The 12,358-nt window shown below is 42.3% G+C and overlaps 1 protein-coding gene across 1 annotated transcript; it reads left to right on the forward strand.

Moving 5' to 3' along the window:
• Positions 1-163: 163 nt before the first annotated feature.
• On the forward strand, positions 164-8,918 carry LOC138966646 (2-iminobutanoate/2-iminopropanoate deaminase-like). The gene is made up of 6 exons (XM_070338940.1): positions 164-310; positions 1,778-1,883; positions 2,394-2,448; positions 4,329-4,397; positions 7,151-7,206; positions 8,011-8,918. The coding sequence occupies exons 1-6, from the start codon at positions 246-248 to the stop codon at positions 8,068-8,070; spliced, it is 411 nt and encodes a 136-aa protein (XP_070195041.1). The 5' UTR covers positions 164-245; the 3' UTR covers positions 8,071-8,918.
• The last annotated feature ends 3,440 nt before the right edge of the window (positions 8,919-12,358 follow it).

Consider the following 12,358-nt stretch of genomic DNA (forward strand, 5'->3'; position numbering starts at 1 on the left):
AACTCTTATTCAGATTTACCTTTATATTAGTTTGCCAAGAAATACTATACTTTTAATCAACCCCTTCCCTTCAAAAATTAATAGATCATAACATTTATTGACAAACGGAATACATTTGAATTGTTTTTATTTATTTATTATCTTTTCTTTTTTGATTGCTGTTTTACATAAGTTGAAAGCGTCTGCTTCTCGACCACCACGAAACACCATCGAGGCAGCAAGGAATTTGATACAAACTTGCAAAAATGGCCAACATTGTACGAAAGATTGTAAATGCTGCAACAGCACCAAAGGCTGTAGGACCTTACAGGTGAGGTCGAGGCAAAATAGTCTGTCATGTTATGTGGTGGCTGTATTTCGGGGGGTCAACTTGTGGGTCACGCTGTCATTGATTGAACACACTACACAGCAGATTAAGTTAAAAAACTTAAAGGATTACTGTACTCGCCGATACAAAGACGACACAAGACGATAACGAATTTTCGCTTCTGGAAGCTTCATCAGGAAAAACAAGAACACAAAAGACAACAAAGAGCAGACGCAACACGGAACGAACAAGGTTTGAAAGAAAATGGAGGGGAAACACGTTTAGATTAGCAGATTAAGATTAAGAATTTCTTGTCGTCGCAAAGCCAGTGCGAGAAAGATTCTCAGATAAAATGTCATGGATCTCGTATACCAATACCTGCGCGCGCACACACAAACACACACACACACGCGCGCACACACCGGCGCAGGCTATAACACAATATGATTAAAGCGGCATGCGCACGCATATACGCACGCACATACATACGCAGGGCCGGACCAAGTTCGTTTGAGGGGGGGGGGGGGGGGGTTCCAACTGAAGGCAGGGGTCCAAAGTCCACATTTTTTTTCTCTGAGAGGTACATTGGATGGCCAGGGGGGGGGGGGGGTTCCGGAACCCCAGGAACCCCCCCCCCCCCCCCCAGATCCGGCCCTGCATACGCACGCACACACAAGTACGACATTACTTTGCAGTTTCTGTTATTAATATTATATGTGAAACATCATCAATTCATTCTCCATTTCCCTCAAGAAGCTTCCCTTGGGGGTCCAAAAAAAAAAAAAAATGGTACTAAAAACTCTGATTCTAAGAAACAGAATTTAATGGCAAACTTGGAACTCAGATGACACCAGATTGCACCATCTGGGTTCTTTGGAGAATTTTTTTTCCGGGGGGGCATGCCCCCTAGTAAGGCTAGGCGAAGCCGTCGACTTGACGCTTTGCGTCTTCAGTTAGGCCAAAAAAAAAATTAGGTGTGGTTACGGTAACATAGCCAAAAACAATAGGGTAGGTAGGTAGGCAATCACTTTTTTTTTATTTTAACTTTTTTTTCTAATGTGTACAAATTAAACCTACTTGACAGGGAAATAAGTGTGCGACTCAGGCGCTTTCGCTTTCATTGCGTTTTTTGCACTCGTTTTTTTTTTCTTTTCTTTTTTTTTTTGAAAAATGTAATAAAACGTTATAGGATCGGCCCCTAAAATTAGGGTAGGTCGGGTTACCGTAACCACACCAATTTTTTTTTTAGGCCTTATGCATTTTCAGCCTTTTTAACAATTTTCAATTCCCATGCCTGGGCATCATCGATAAACATTTCATATTCATTGGAAAAAAGTCATGAGGAGATTGTTCTTAAACATTTTCTTATATATATATATATATATATATATATCTCTATATATAGATAGATATATAACAAGACTAATGGGAGTGATAATTTTGCATGTTTGTATTTGATTTTGTTTTCAGCCAAGCAATCATTGCAGACAACACAATGTACATGTCTGGAATGATTGGGTTCATTCCATCAACCATGGAAATCATTCCTGGTGGCGCAGGCCCAGAGACAGATCAGGTAGTGTGTGTGTGTGTCTGTGTGTGTGTGTGTGTGTGTGTGTGTGTGTGTGTGTATGTATGTGTGACTTAAAAACTACGATACCCAGGGATATCCTTTGGTGTCTGTAGACGACAGAATGCCCAACCTTTTTCATGTTCGGGGAAAAAGAGATGCAAAGGGCTGCCTTTAAACTTTCAAAACTTGCTGAAATTTTAATGGCTATTTGGGCAGATTTGGAGAAGTAATGGATACTGGCAACTTTCCTGATATTCTTGCATCCTGTTACTTCTTGCATCCTGTTCATTTGTTAAGTCAACATTTTGTTTGAATGTCTTGCATTTGGAGATGCTACCAATTAACTGTAATTTATGTCCTGAAAGAAAGGTACCTTTTAAAAGTACAGTCCTTTTGTTAAATTGCCAGGAGGTGTATGTGTCACAATTGTTTATAATTTACATGTTACAGAAATCTTTTTCTGATTTTGGAATTCCATGTTGTGTCTTAACAGCTAGCTGAAAATTTTTCCAGGCACTGAAAAATATGGGAGAGGTGCTGAAGGAAGCTGGGGCTACTTACAATAACAGTGAGTATTCTTCTTCTTCTTCTTCTGCGTTCGTGGGCTGAAACTCCCACGTACACTACGTGTTTTTTGCACGAGTGGAATTTTACGTGTATGACCGTTTTTACCCCGCCATTTAGGCAGCCATCGGGGGAAGCATGCTGGGTATTTTCGTGTTTCTATAACCCACCAAACTCTGACATGGATTACAGGATCTTTTTCGTGCACACTTGGTCTTGTGTTTGCGTGTACACACGGGGGTGTTCGGACATCGAGGAGAGTCTGCACACAAAGTTGACTCTGAGAAATAAATCTCTCGCCGAACGTGGGGACGAACTCACGCTGACAGCGGCCAACTGGATACAAATCCAGCGCGCTACCAACTGAGCTATATCCCCCCTCGTAACAGTGAGTATCAAAGGAAGAAAAAATCCAAAAAAAGGATTCGACTGTCTGAACAGTGAATGACGGGGAGAAAAGGCTATGCACATAAAAGACCACTCTTGCAAAAAAAATGTGTGAAAAAGGGGTACAAATTCCTTTACCCCTTTGCCTCCCTTGACATGAGAAGTAACTTGATACGTCAATTTGAAATTTTAAAAAATCATAGCAAAGTGACCATTGCAAGTTTTCCGAAATGATCAACGCTCAAACCTTGCAGGAAGCCGGTAAAAATGGAAACGGATAAGTGTCCTACTAGGTAGAGGGGTGAGGGGAGAGTACATGGTTTGCCATGAATTATCTAGCAACAAACCACTCTTCTATAGCAAAGAGTGTGGTAACAATGTGTGGAACAATATATTTTATTTCTATTGATGAAATATATTTTGTGAGCTTGCTTCATATTACCCCCACCTCTTTTCTGCTTGCCTGTCGTAACTTGGTCGTCTTTAAACATGCACACAAAGCTCATGAATCATCGATATACAACTCTATTGAATTTTACAAGTTTGTTTAAAGGCACAGTGCAGCTCACAGCCTTCGTTTTGCGTTTTTGTTGCAGCTGAGTGCATTTACAGTTCAAAAATCCTCCTATGGTAGTAAAACAAACCCAAAACTACCCAACGACGACATCTGTGAAGCTCAACAGTTTCTTGTTCACGCGAGTGCATAAATTAACCTAGTTATTACGTGGTGTTTGGTCGGAGTTCGATTCAACTGAGTGATTCCGGCCTCCATTTTGTTTTACACAAACTCATGATGACGTCTGACATAGTTTGCTAGTAACGTGTCTTTTTGTGCATGATGTGGTGATCTACCTGATCTAAATTTAGATCCAAAAATAGGTCAAGACCAGCCGGGTCGAGTACGAAATTAATTCGTAAAAAAATCGCAGTTCTTGACTCTTTGGGTGCAAGTCAATGAAACTTGGTAGTTCTTCTAACGGATAACTGCCTGAAGTATGACTAAAAGCCCCAGGGGCTCCGTGCACCTGGATTTGACAAGTTCAGTACCTTTAAAAAAACATTTCTCTGCAAGCTTTAGTTAAAAAGAATTTGCATTCCTTGTGCTTTTTTTCAACTCCATCTGCTCTGAAGTAACTGCAAATACATCTGAACAAAGTGTTGTACATGTACTTACAAAATATTCCCCGACATCTGCACTCAAGTGACTGGACATAGATCACAAAGGAGTGTTGGGATTGGGGTGGCAAGATTCAGCTTACATGCTAATAAAATGTTAAAATACATTCTAGGTGAGGAGGAAACTTGTCTTTAATTCAATACAATCAAACCTCGGTTTCGATCTTTCAAGTCCTGAGAATTGTAATCTAGGACAAATTTGACTCGGGAGGATATTTATCGATTGATTTATGATTCTAGTATTACTTCCCTTGCCTCTTATTGTTTTTTTTGTTTTTTGTTTTTTTGTTTTTAACTGTGGACATTGTTCTGCTGTTTCAGTTGTCAAGACAACAGTGCTGCTTGCTGACATCAGTGATTATGCAACTGTCAATGAGGTGTATTCCAAGTGTAAGTTGTGTTTCTTTCTTTGTGTGTTGCTTGCATGTGAACTGCGTTGAGAGGCATTATAGGAATGTTGTAAAATGTCTTTGTTAAAATTAGTTTGTTTGCTCCGAGTTCAAACAATTCAAAAAGTGTATGGGGATTCTTTTGGTGCCAACGTGTTTGTTGTTTGAAAACTACTTTTCTTTAAAGGCACAGTAAGCATCCCGTAAACCATCACAGAGCTCCCCGAGCGTCTACATACAGTACAAGCATACTTCCATTTGAACGCTCACCGAACGGGAACATCCTGGCTGCTTTCTGTCGAGCGTGAGAAATTTTCAAAGAATTTATTTTCGTGGACTTGGTCCTCAACAACAATGGCGCCTCGTTTTGGTGCTGGACGGCTGTTATGATACCGGAATTCACGCCCGGACAGTAAGCCTCCCCTAAACCATCACAGATACTGTCAGGCTTTTACACACAGTACAAACACCCTTCCATTTGAACGCTCACCAAACGGGAACATCCTAGGTGCCCTACGTAAAGAGCGAGCAATTTTTAAAGAATTAATTTTGCAGATTGTCTCGAACACTTTTTGGACCCATCCTGAACTCAGGTCAAACATGAGTTACTTCCCTTCGGGTCTCATTCTATCGATGTAAACTGGCGATAGCCGTGAATCGATGATTATCAAAATGTTTTTGGACCGTGGTGCGTTTCTGCGCTAGACCTAACTTTTTAAAATCTAAATAATAAATTGACAGCTTGTTACATAAACATTCTTTAATCATAAAAGAATTCTTTTTTCATCAAGACAAGATCAGTACAATTCGAAGTTGTGAAAGTTTGAAAAAAGAAAAGCCCGGAAGCAGGGTCACGCAAGGGTCGTAGCAGACGACGGTTTACGCATATCGCCGTTCCTCTCAACGGTCAAAAGCCATCGCTAGAGTTCTTGTGAACCACAGCCGTTTGTTTCGTGCATAAAAACGTGCTATTGTAAATAAGCTCACATCGAGTCGCATTCAAATGACTAACTGACGACTACATTGTGAAAAAGGGAAACTGGATCACACGGGTTCACAATGGCTTAGGGGTAAGATAAACCACGCAAAAATAAATTCTTTGAAAATTGCTCGCTCTTTACGTAGGCCACCTAGGATGTTCCCGTTTGGTGAGCGTTCAAATGGAAGGGTGTTTGTACTGTGTGTAAAAGCCTGACAGTATCTGTGATGGTTTACGTTAGGCTTACTGTGCCTTTCAGGGCCGGACTACCGGGGGGGTTATGGGGGTTGCGCAACCCCCCTAGCCTAAACATGTACCTCACTTATTTAAAAAAAATGTTATTATTGTTTATTTTTGCCGTTTCATGCAAGGAGCGACCATTTTCCTATCTCAGAATATGACCTACCCATAAGCCTCAGGGGGCTTCGCCCCCTGACCCCCACAAGGGGCTCTGCCCCTTGACCCCGCTAGGGGGAACATCCCCCTGGACCACCACTGGCAACCCCCCCTCCTCTTAGCCTAGTCCGGCCCTGCGGCTTTAACAGATGGCCTCCTTACCTACCACATGACAGAGGGAAACAATAGTCGGTCCTTGAATTTTTGTTTCTTTATCTTTTTCTCTTTTTTTTCTTTTTTTTCTTTTTTTTCTTTTTTTTTAATCTTTACTTGACCATCTATATATATATACGACTTGTGTCTGTCTGTGTGTCTGTGTATCTGTGTATTTGTGTATTTGTGTATTCGCCATGCACGGCCAAAGTTCTCGATGGATCTGCTTCAAATTTGGTGGGCATATTCAGGTAGACCCGGGACACGACACAACCTGGTCGATATTTCAACACGTGCTCTCAGCGCGCAGCGCTGAACCGATTTTGGTTCAACCTCAGCTATTTTGGTTCCACCTCAGCTACCCGGGCCCCCATACCGAACACCAAAGCCAAAATTCTCGGTGGATCTTTTTCAAATTTGGACACCGTATTCAGCTACACCCCGGACACAATATCATCGATGAGATATTTCAACACGTGCTCTCAGCGCGCAGCGCTGAAATGATTTTGGTTTTTGTGTTCATTTCACCATTATAAGTAACTCTTCCTTATCTTCTCATCTTCTCCAGGTTTTCAGCGTTTACCTCCCTTCCTTCGTATGGTGCACTATAGTGTGAGTGGAGCGTCTTCGGATATTCCCGGCGTTCTGTTACTGTTACTATTTTTAGAAGGTCAACGCAGTGTCCAGAACGTAAATTGGACCCGTAAATTATCCTCACTGTCAAAGTGCAAAGGTCGAATCAATTTATAGCCACGCGAAAAATACACTGTCATCTATCTCTCTATAGATACGGCTTCTCTGTGTTTTTGTGTGTGTGTGTGTGTGTGTGTGTGTCTCTATGTGAGCAACACCTGTGCATTGTTCAGTTCTGTTTGTGATGTGGTCTGGCGGCTTTTGTGTAATTTTATGTACTGGCCTTCCTTTGAGAAGCTCTAACTTGCTCAGTCCTGTTTGAGTGGAGTTCGCCTCCAAAGGTGATTAACACGGTTACATTCGTCGACAAGGATGGGACTCGATATGGTCAGGAATGGCATTATGGCCACTGAATCATTTTCGTGCTGTTCCCATTCCACGAATCTGGGAGGGACCTAAGCTTGGCGAGCTTGGCGGGTCCATTGTTCGGACCCGGCGAAGCCGGCGTACGGCTCTAAGTACTTCTTCCCGGCGAAGCCGGCTACCCGGCGAAGCGGGTATTCATTCTAGTTTACACAGTATATATGTTGCAGACTTCAGTGAAAATAAACCAGCAAGAGCAGCTTACCAGGTTGCAGCCCTCCCAAAGGTGAGTGCATGCAGGATGCTAGCGCTATACCACGCATGCAAAAATAATGTAAACATATACAGTCGAACTTGTCCTTGAGACCACCTCTTAAAAGTGGCCCCCTGCCCATAACAACTACCCTGAGGGTCGGTCCCAGATGAGTTTTTCTTCTATATTATTCCCCTTTCCATAGCGACCACCTGTTTATAACGACCACTTTTAGTTGGTTCCTTGGGTGGTCGTTGTTGACAGGTTCAACTGTACATGTATATGCAACATTTAATAGTCTGTAAACAAGTGGTTGAATGGCTATAAGCGCCTGTCATCCCTTATACCTCTTCTGAATTCCTTTATGCATATGGCATACCTTGTGTTTATGAGTAATGAAGGGGAAGGGATTGGTACAATCTGTACACATTCTCTTTAAAGCTCTTGTAAAACATGCCCATAGTATTTCTCTTGCGATTGTGATAGGGTCAAGGTAAAAAAACAACTGAGTTCTGCATGTGTACCTGTTGACACGAACAACACGTATCAACCAAAACAATGCATAATATCAGTCTGTCAACTGATCATTCGATCAATTTCTTGAAGGTTTAAGTGCACACTCCTTTCAGTGTAAACGCTTCGACTCGCCATCTCATATCTGCCTAAGTCTTTACATGGGACTCGGCCAGCCCTCCACTTTCACGCATGCACAAAATCAACATCCTGTTTGCCTTTTGGGCAGGAGTGGGAATTATTTTTCATTGAATTATACTTTCTCAGAAAGCCACAAGAGGTTTGAATCCATTTTAAATTTGTCTGTGATCTTATCTGTTTCAGGGTGCAAAGGTAGAGATAGAGGCCATTGCTATCCTAGGCAACATCGTTGATGGCAAATAGTCAAAGGATATCTCGTGTTTTGCGGCGCAGGATGCTGTTTTAGTAAGAGTTCAATGGTACCTGCGATGCGATGCTCCTCCGTTAAGAGGACACCTCCCATGGAAGGATGCCTTTTGTTGTCCCTTTGTCTATCAACTTCACCAAAGCACACCTGTCATGAAAGGCCACCTGCACTGCACAGACACTTTTGTCTTGTCTCCAGGGTGTACTTTCATCTCAGGTGCGACTCTATTGAGTCTGGTTGTCAACATTTCTGTGTTGGGGTGTGGTTATAAAACCAAACTACATGTAGTAGTGAATGAAATCAATTTTTTGGTGGCAGCTTTGATATGTATAATTTAGTGGGACTTCCTGCAAGCAATCAACGTTAAGTAATGAGAAAAATTGTTGAATACATATTGTACATGAAGTAATTTGCAGAAGGAGCATTTAAGACTGCTGTTTAAATTGTGTGCCATTGACAATTTTCCCAGATTTTAGGTGTAGAAACCAGAATTGTACCTACAAACTGATATTATGACTGTTAAGAAATCTGAGAGCAACTATGCCAGTAAGAAGGTGACAGGCAATGTTCATGCTGATTTGACTTGGAAAATCATTGGTCAATGACAAATTAGTTTCATATTGATTGTACTTTCATAGTGATTGTAAATTAGTCATACATGAAGTATGTTTTAAACAGATTGTTATTCTAACAATTAAGCTATGTCTGTATATAAAAATGTGATTTGATCGTGGCGGTGGTTTGCCTGTTGACTGGCAATCAATTCGTGAGCCTTTTTACTCAGCAGCACTGAAAGTCATTACTACATTATTGCAAACATTAAACAGTATTAATGAAACAGCAAGTCAGCTCTCTCATTTGTGCTTTCAAATAATTTTGTTTTATTTGTTTGTGTTTTTCTGCTTGTATGTAGTGTGTGTGTGTGTGTGTGTGCGCGCGCACGCAAACATGCATGAACATGCCATGCACTTGCACTAGACAGTAGTGCAGACTGCTGGAAAGCAAAGAAAGTGTAATAACAATATTTCATTACCAATTCAATGACCGGAAACGGCCAGTTACAACTAATTGACTTACGACTGTACCATACAAAGATTGGCAATCCGACCAGACAGTACTTTAAAAGAGATCATCCACGTCAACTGAGAAAGGAAAGAAACTAGCATACACCTTTGCCGAATAGCCATGTATTGGTTGAAGAGAGTTACAAACACAAAACAAAACAAAAAAACTTGACTAAATGTAAAAACAAAAACAACTTGCTAAGCCTCTCATAACTAGGATTTGGTGTCAGCTTTGGTGATCTGTCAACTATTGATGCGGTTTGGTTGTGCTGCCTTTAGATGTTAGATGTTTAATTGTGGGTTTCATCTCAAAAGCTTGGATTTGGCGAAGGCTTTGCCAATTTGGTGGTCTTTGGGACGGCACAGTACCCGTGAAATGTGGAGTGACTGTGATGGGGTCTGGCTGCTGTTGTCACTTTGTATGCTCTTCGGAAGCTCAGTTTGCGTACCCACAGCAGTTATAGTAGGGCTATTAACTTGGCTCTAAAATTCTCAACACTGTTTGACTGGCTTTGCCTCAAAAGGTGATCGTTGACGTTGTGCTTTGTGCACTCGGCGGTTACACGAAGATGCCGGATTCCGTAGGTACAGACACACTGACAAACACACTGACACACACACATATTCACTCACTAACCATACATTGACTAACAACTATACTGACGGACATCCTGGCGCTGTAACCAACATGCTCAACACACTGGAGTGGGCTTCCCTGGAGGAACGGCGTCTCCATCAACGCCTCACTATGCTGTACAAAATCAACAACATAGTCGACGTCGACAGGAATACTTTTTTCAAACTGGGTGACTCAAGAACTAGAGGCTCCCCATACAATGTTCCAATTAAGAGAGGATGATCCCCCCCCACCCATTTGCAACACTTTCTTCCCACGCACCATCAGTCAGTCCATGGAACCAACTCCCAACATGGCTCCCCGCAGCCCCTTCACTGGAGTGTTTCCAAGCCGGGCAAACCTGGGTGGGAGTGCCAGGTCCATCCTCCTCGAACACTGATTGCCACTGAGATATAGTTTTACACTTTTACTGAGCCTGGGCCACCCACAGACCCATTTTAACCAGCTCTACTTAAAACTCCATTCGCTGAACTTAAAACGTCCGAAAGGACCCAGTTCATGACTCGGAAGAAGAAAAAGAAGAAGACATGTACACACAGAACTGCACACGCGCACACAAACACATACAGTCACACATAATCACAAACAAATACACAGACAGACACAGAACACAGACATTCAGGTTCTTCTTCTTCTTCTTCTTCTTCTTGGCGTTCGCAGCAGAGGTTACAGACACGATCAGTCCAACACTGGTGATAAATGTTGTTGTTTTCTCCAACTCCTGTCGACTGCCATATAGTTTGGTCTGCAAGGGAGTTGGTGACGGCCACACTTCTTTTCGTTCCTCATCTAGTAAGGGACATCGCTGTAAGATGTGTTCCGCTGTTTGGCGGTCTTCTTGACCGCAGGCACAGGTTGGTGATGGCCGCCAGCTTGAACTTTCGGTTCATCATAGTGTGAGCATTGAGCCTGTTGTGGCCAGTACGCAGCCTGATGAGGTTGACTTGCTGCTCTCTGGACATTGTGTGGTAGTCATCTCTGTTTGTCCTTGGCCTCATCAATGCCTTGATGATCGTCTTCTGTTCACTAAAGCTGACACTTTCATTTTCTGGTATCCCACAGTGTGTTGGTATCCACTGGAGGACAACTCTTCTGGTTTGTCTGACCATCTATAATGCTTTGGCCAGCTGTGGGAGTTTGTTGTTCTCTAGGGCCTGAAGGACTGAAAGGGCGTCCGAGAGGAAGACAACTTGGTAGCAAGGGCCTGCGGAGTCCTGAACCAAGGAGGCGGCCTGCATGATAGCTTCTGCTTCTGCTTTATAGTTTCTGCAGTGTTTGCCAGTGGCAACGCTGGATGTATCTGTACGTATGTCCCAGGGAACTGGATCAGAATCAGTGCCAGCACCTCCATTGAGCACGGCGTTAGTTGCTGATTCATCGGTGTATATATGGATCCACGCCTCTTTTGGGTAGGGCCTACTGTTCGTCGATCAGGGCTAAGGTGAGTGCCTGTCGAGCTGTGTCATTCTGATCTTCTCCTGAGGTAACATGTGGAACACTAGTAGTTATTGGTTTTAAACAAGGTTTTATTCAATTAAACTGACATGCTACAATAATAAAACGAGAAACAATAGGGACACGAGCTCAGGCAAACGCTTATATTATACATGTATGTATTACGTTACCTTAAAATGTTATTCAGTTATTCCCCGGGGAAAAGTTTTTGCTGCATCATTTCTGTTTTTCCGGGGAATAAGTGAATAAAGTCATTAATCCGCTAAGGATAGACCGGGTCACATATAACAAACGTGCATGGCAGTTGTCGTGCGCGACTTGAGGGCAAATCTGCCAACAACAACAACAACAACACTGAACAACAACCAAAACCTTTGCTTTACGGAAAAGAAGCTGCCTAGCCAATTCAACAGAGTTAGAAAAGTCAAAGTAAGCAAGGCAATTTGCCATATTCATAGTGTCACAAGTGTCACGACCCTTTGCTGTAACCAGTAAACTGCCAAATATGTATTACACCCAGTATTCATAGTCACGGTCACAAGTGTCACGACCCTTATGCTGTAACCAGTAAACTGCCAAATATGTATTACACCCATTTTCGTATCCATTCCCGTGTCATATCATTCAAACTTTCTATGCCATAAAAGGCCTTCCACTTGGCTATCTGGCACACTTTTTGGATCAAAGATTCATGATTTACACGTGAACGTCGCCCAAATAAGGGTACCCCCAAATACGACCTGACGGCAAAAACGTATGGCACGAATTAAAAATAAACGAAATTTCGGAATAGGCACAAGCTGGGAACTATTACATACTCAAAGAAAGCCTGTTCGATTATCTATCGAGAAGAGGTTGTTTGTTTTGCTATCTGCGAGACTGAGCGCCGCGCGTGTGTGTGTGTGTGTGTGTGACTGACCTCACTGACTACCAGGTTCCAATTAGTCACAGCTTGTAACTTACTCAAAATTAACTTATTACTTCATTGATTAGCGACTATCACGTGTTTGATCCTGTTATACACAGTGAGCCTTATATCAAAGGAAAGTACAGAGTCTCAGTTAGGAACACAACTTCGGTACCCAAATCAAGAATACTGGCCTAGAAACAAAGACGCACGAAGCAATT

Source organism: Littorina saxatilis, linkage group LG5, assembly GCF_037325665.1.
Source record: "Littorina saxatilis isolate snail1 linkage group LG5, US_GU_Lsax_2.0, whole genome shotgun sequence".
Lineage (NCBI taxonomy): Eukaryota > Metazoa > Mollusca > Gastropoda > Littorinimorpha > Littorinidae > Littorina > Littorina saxatilis.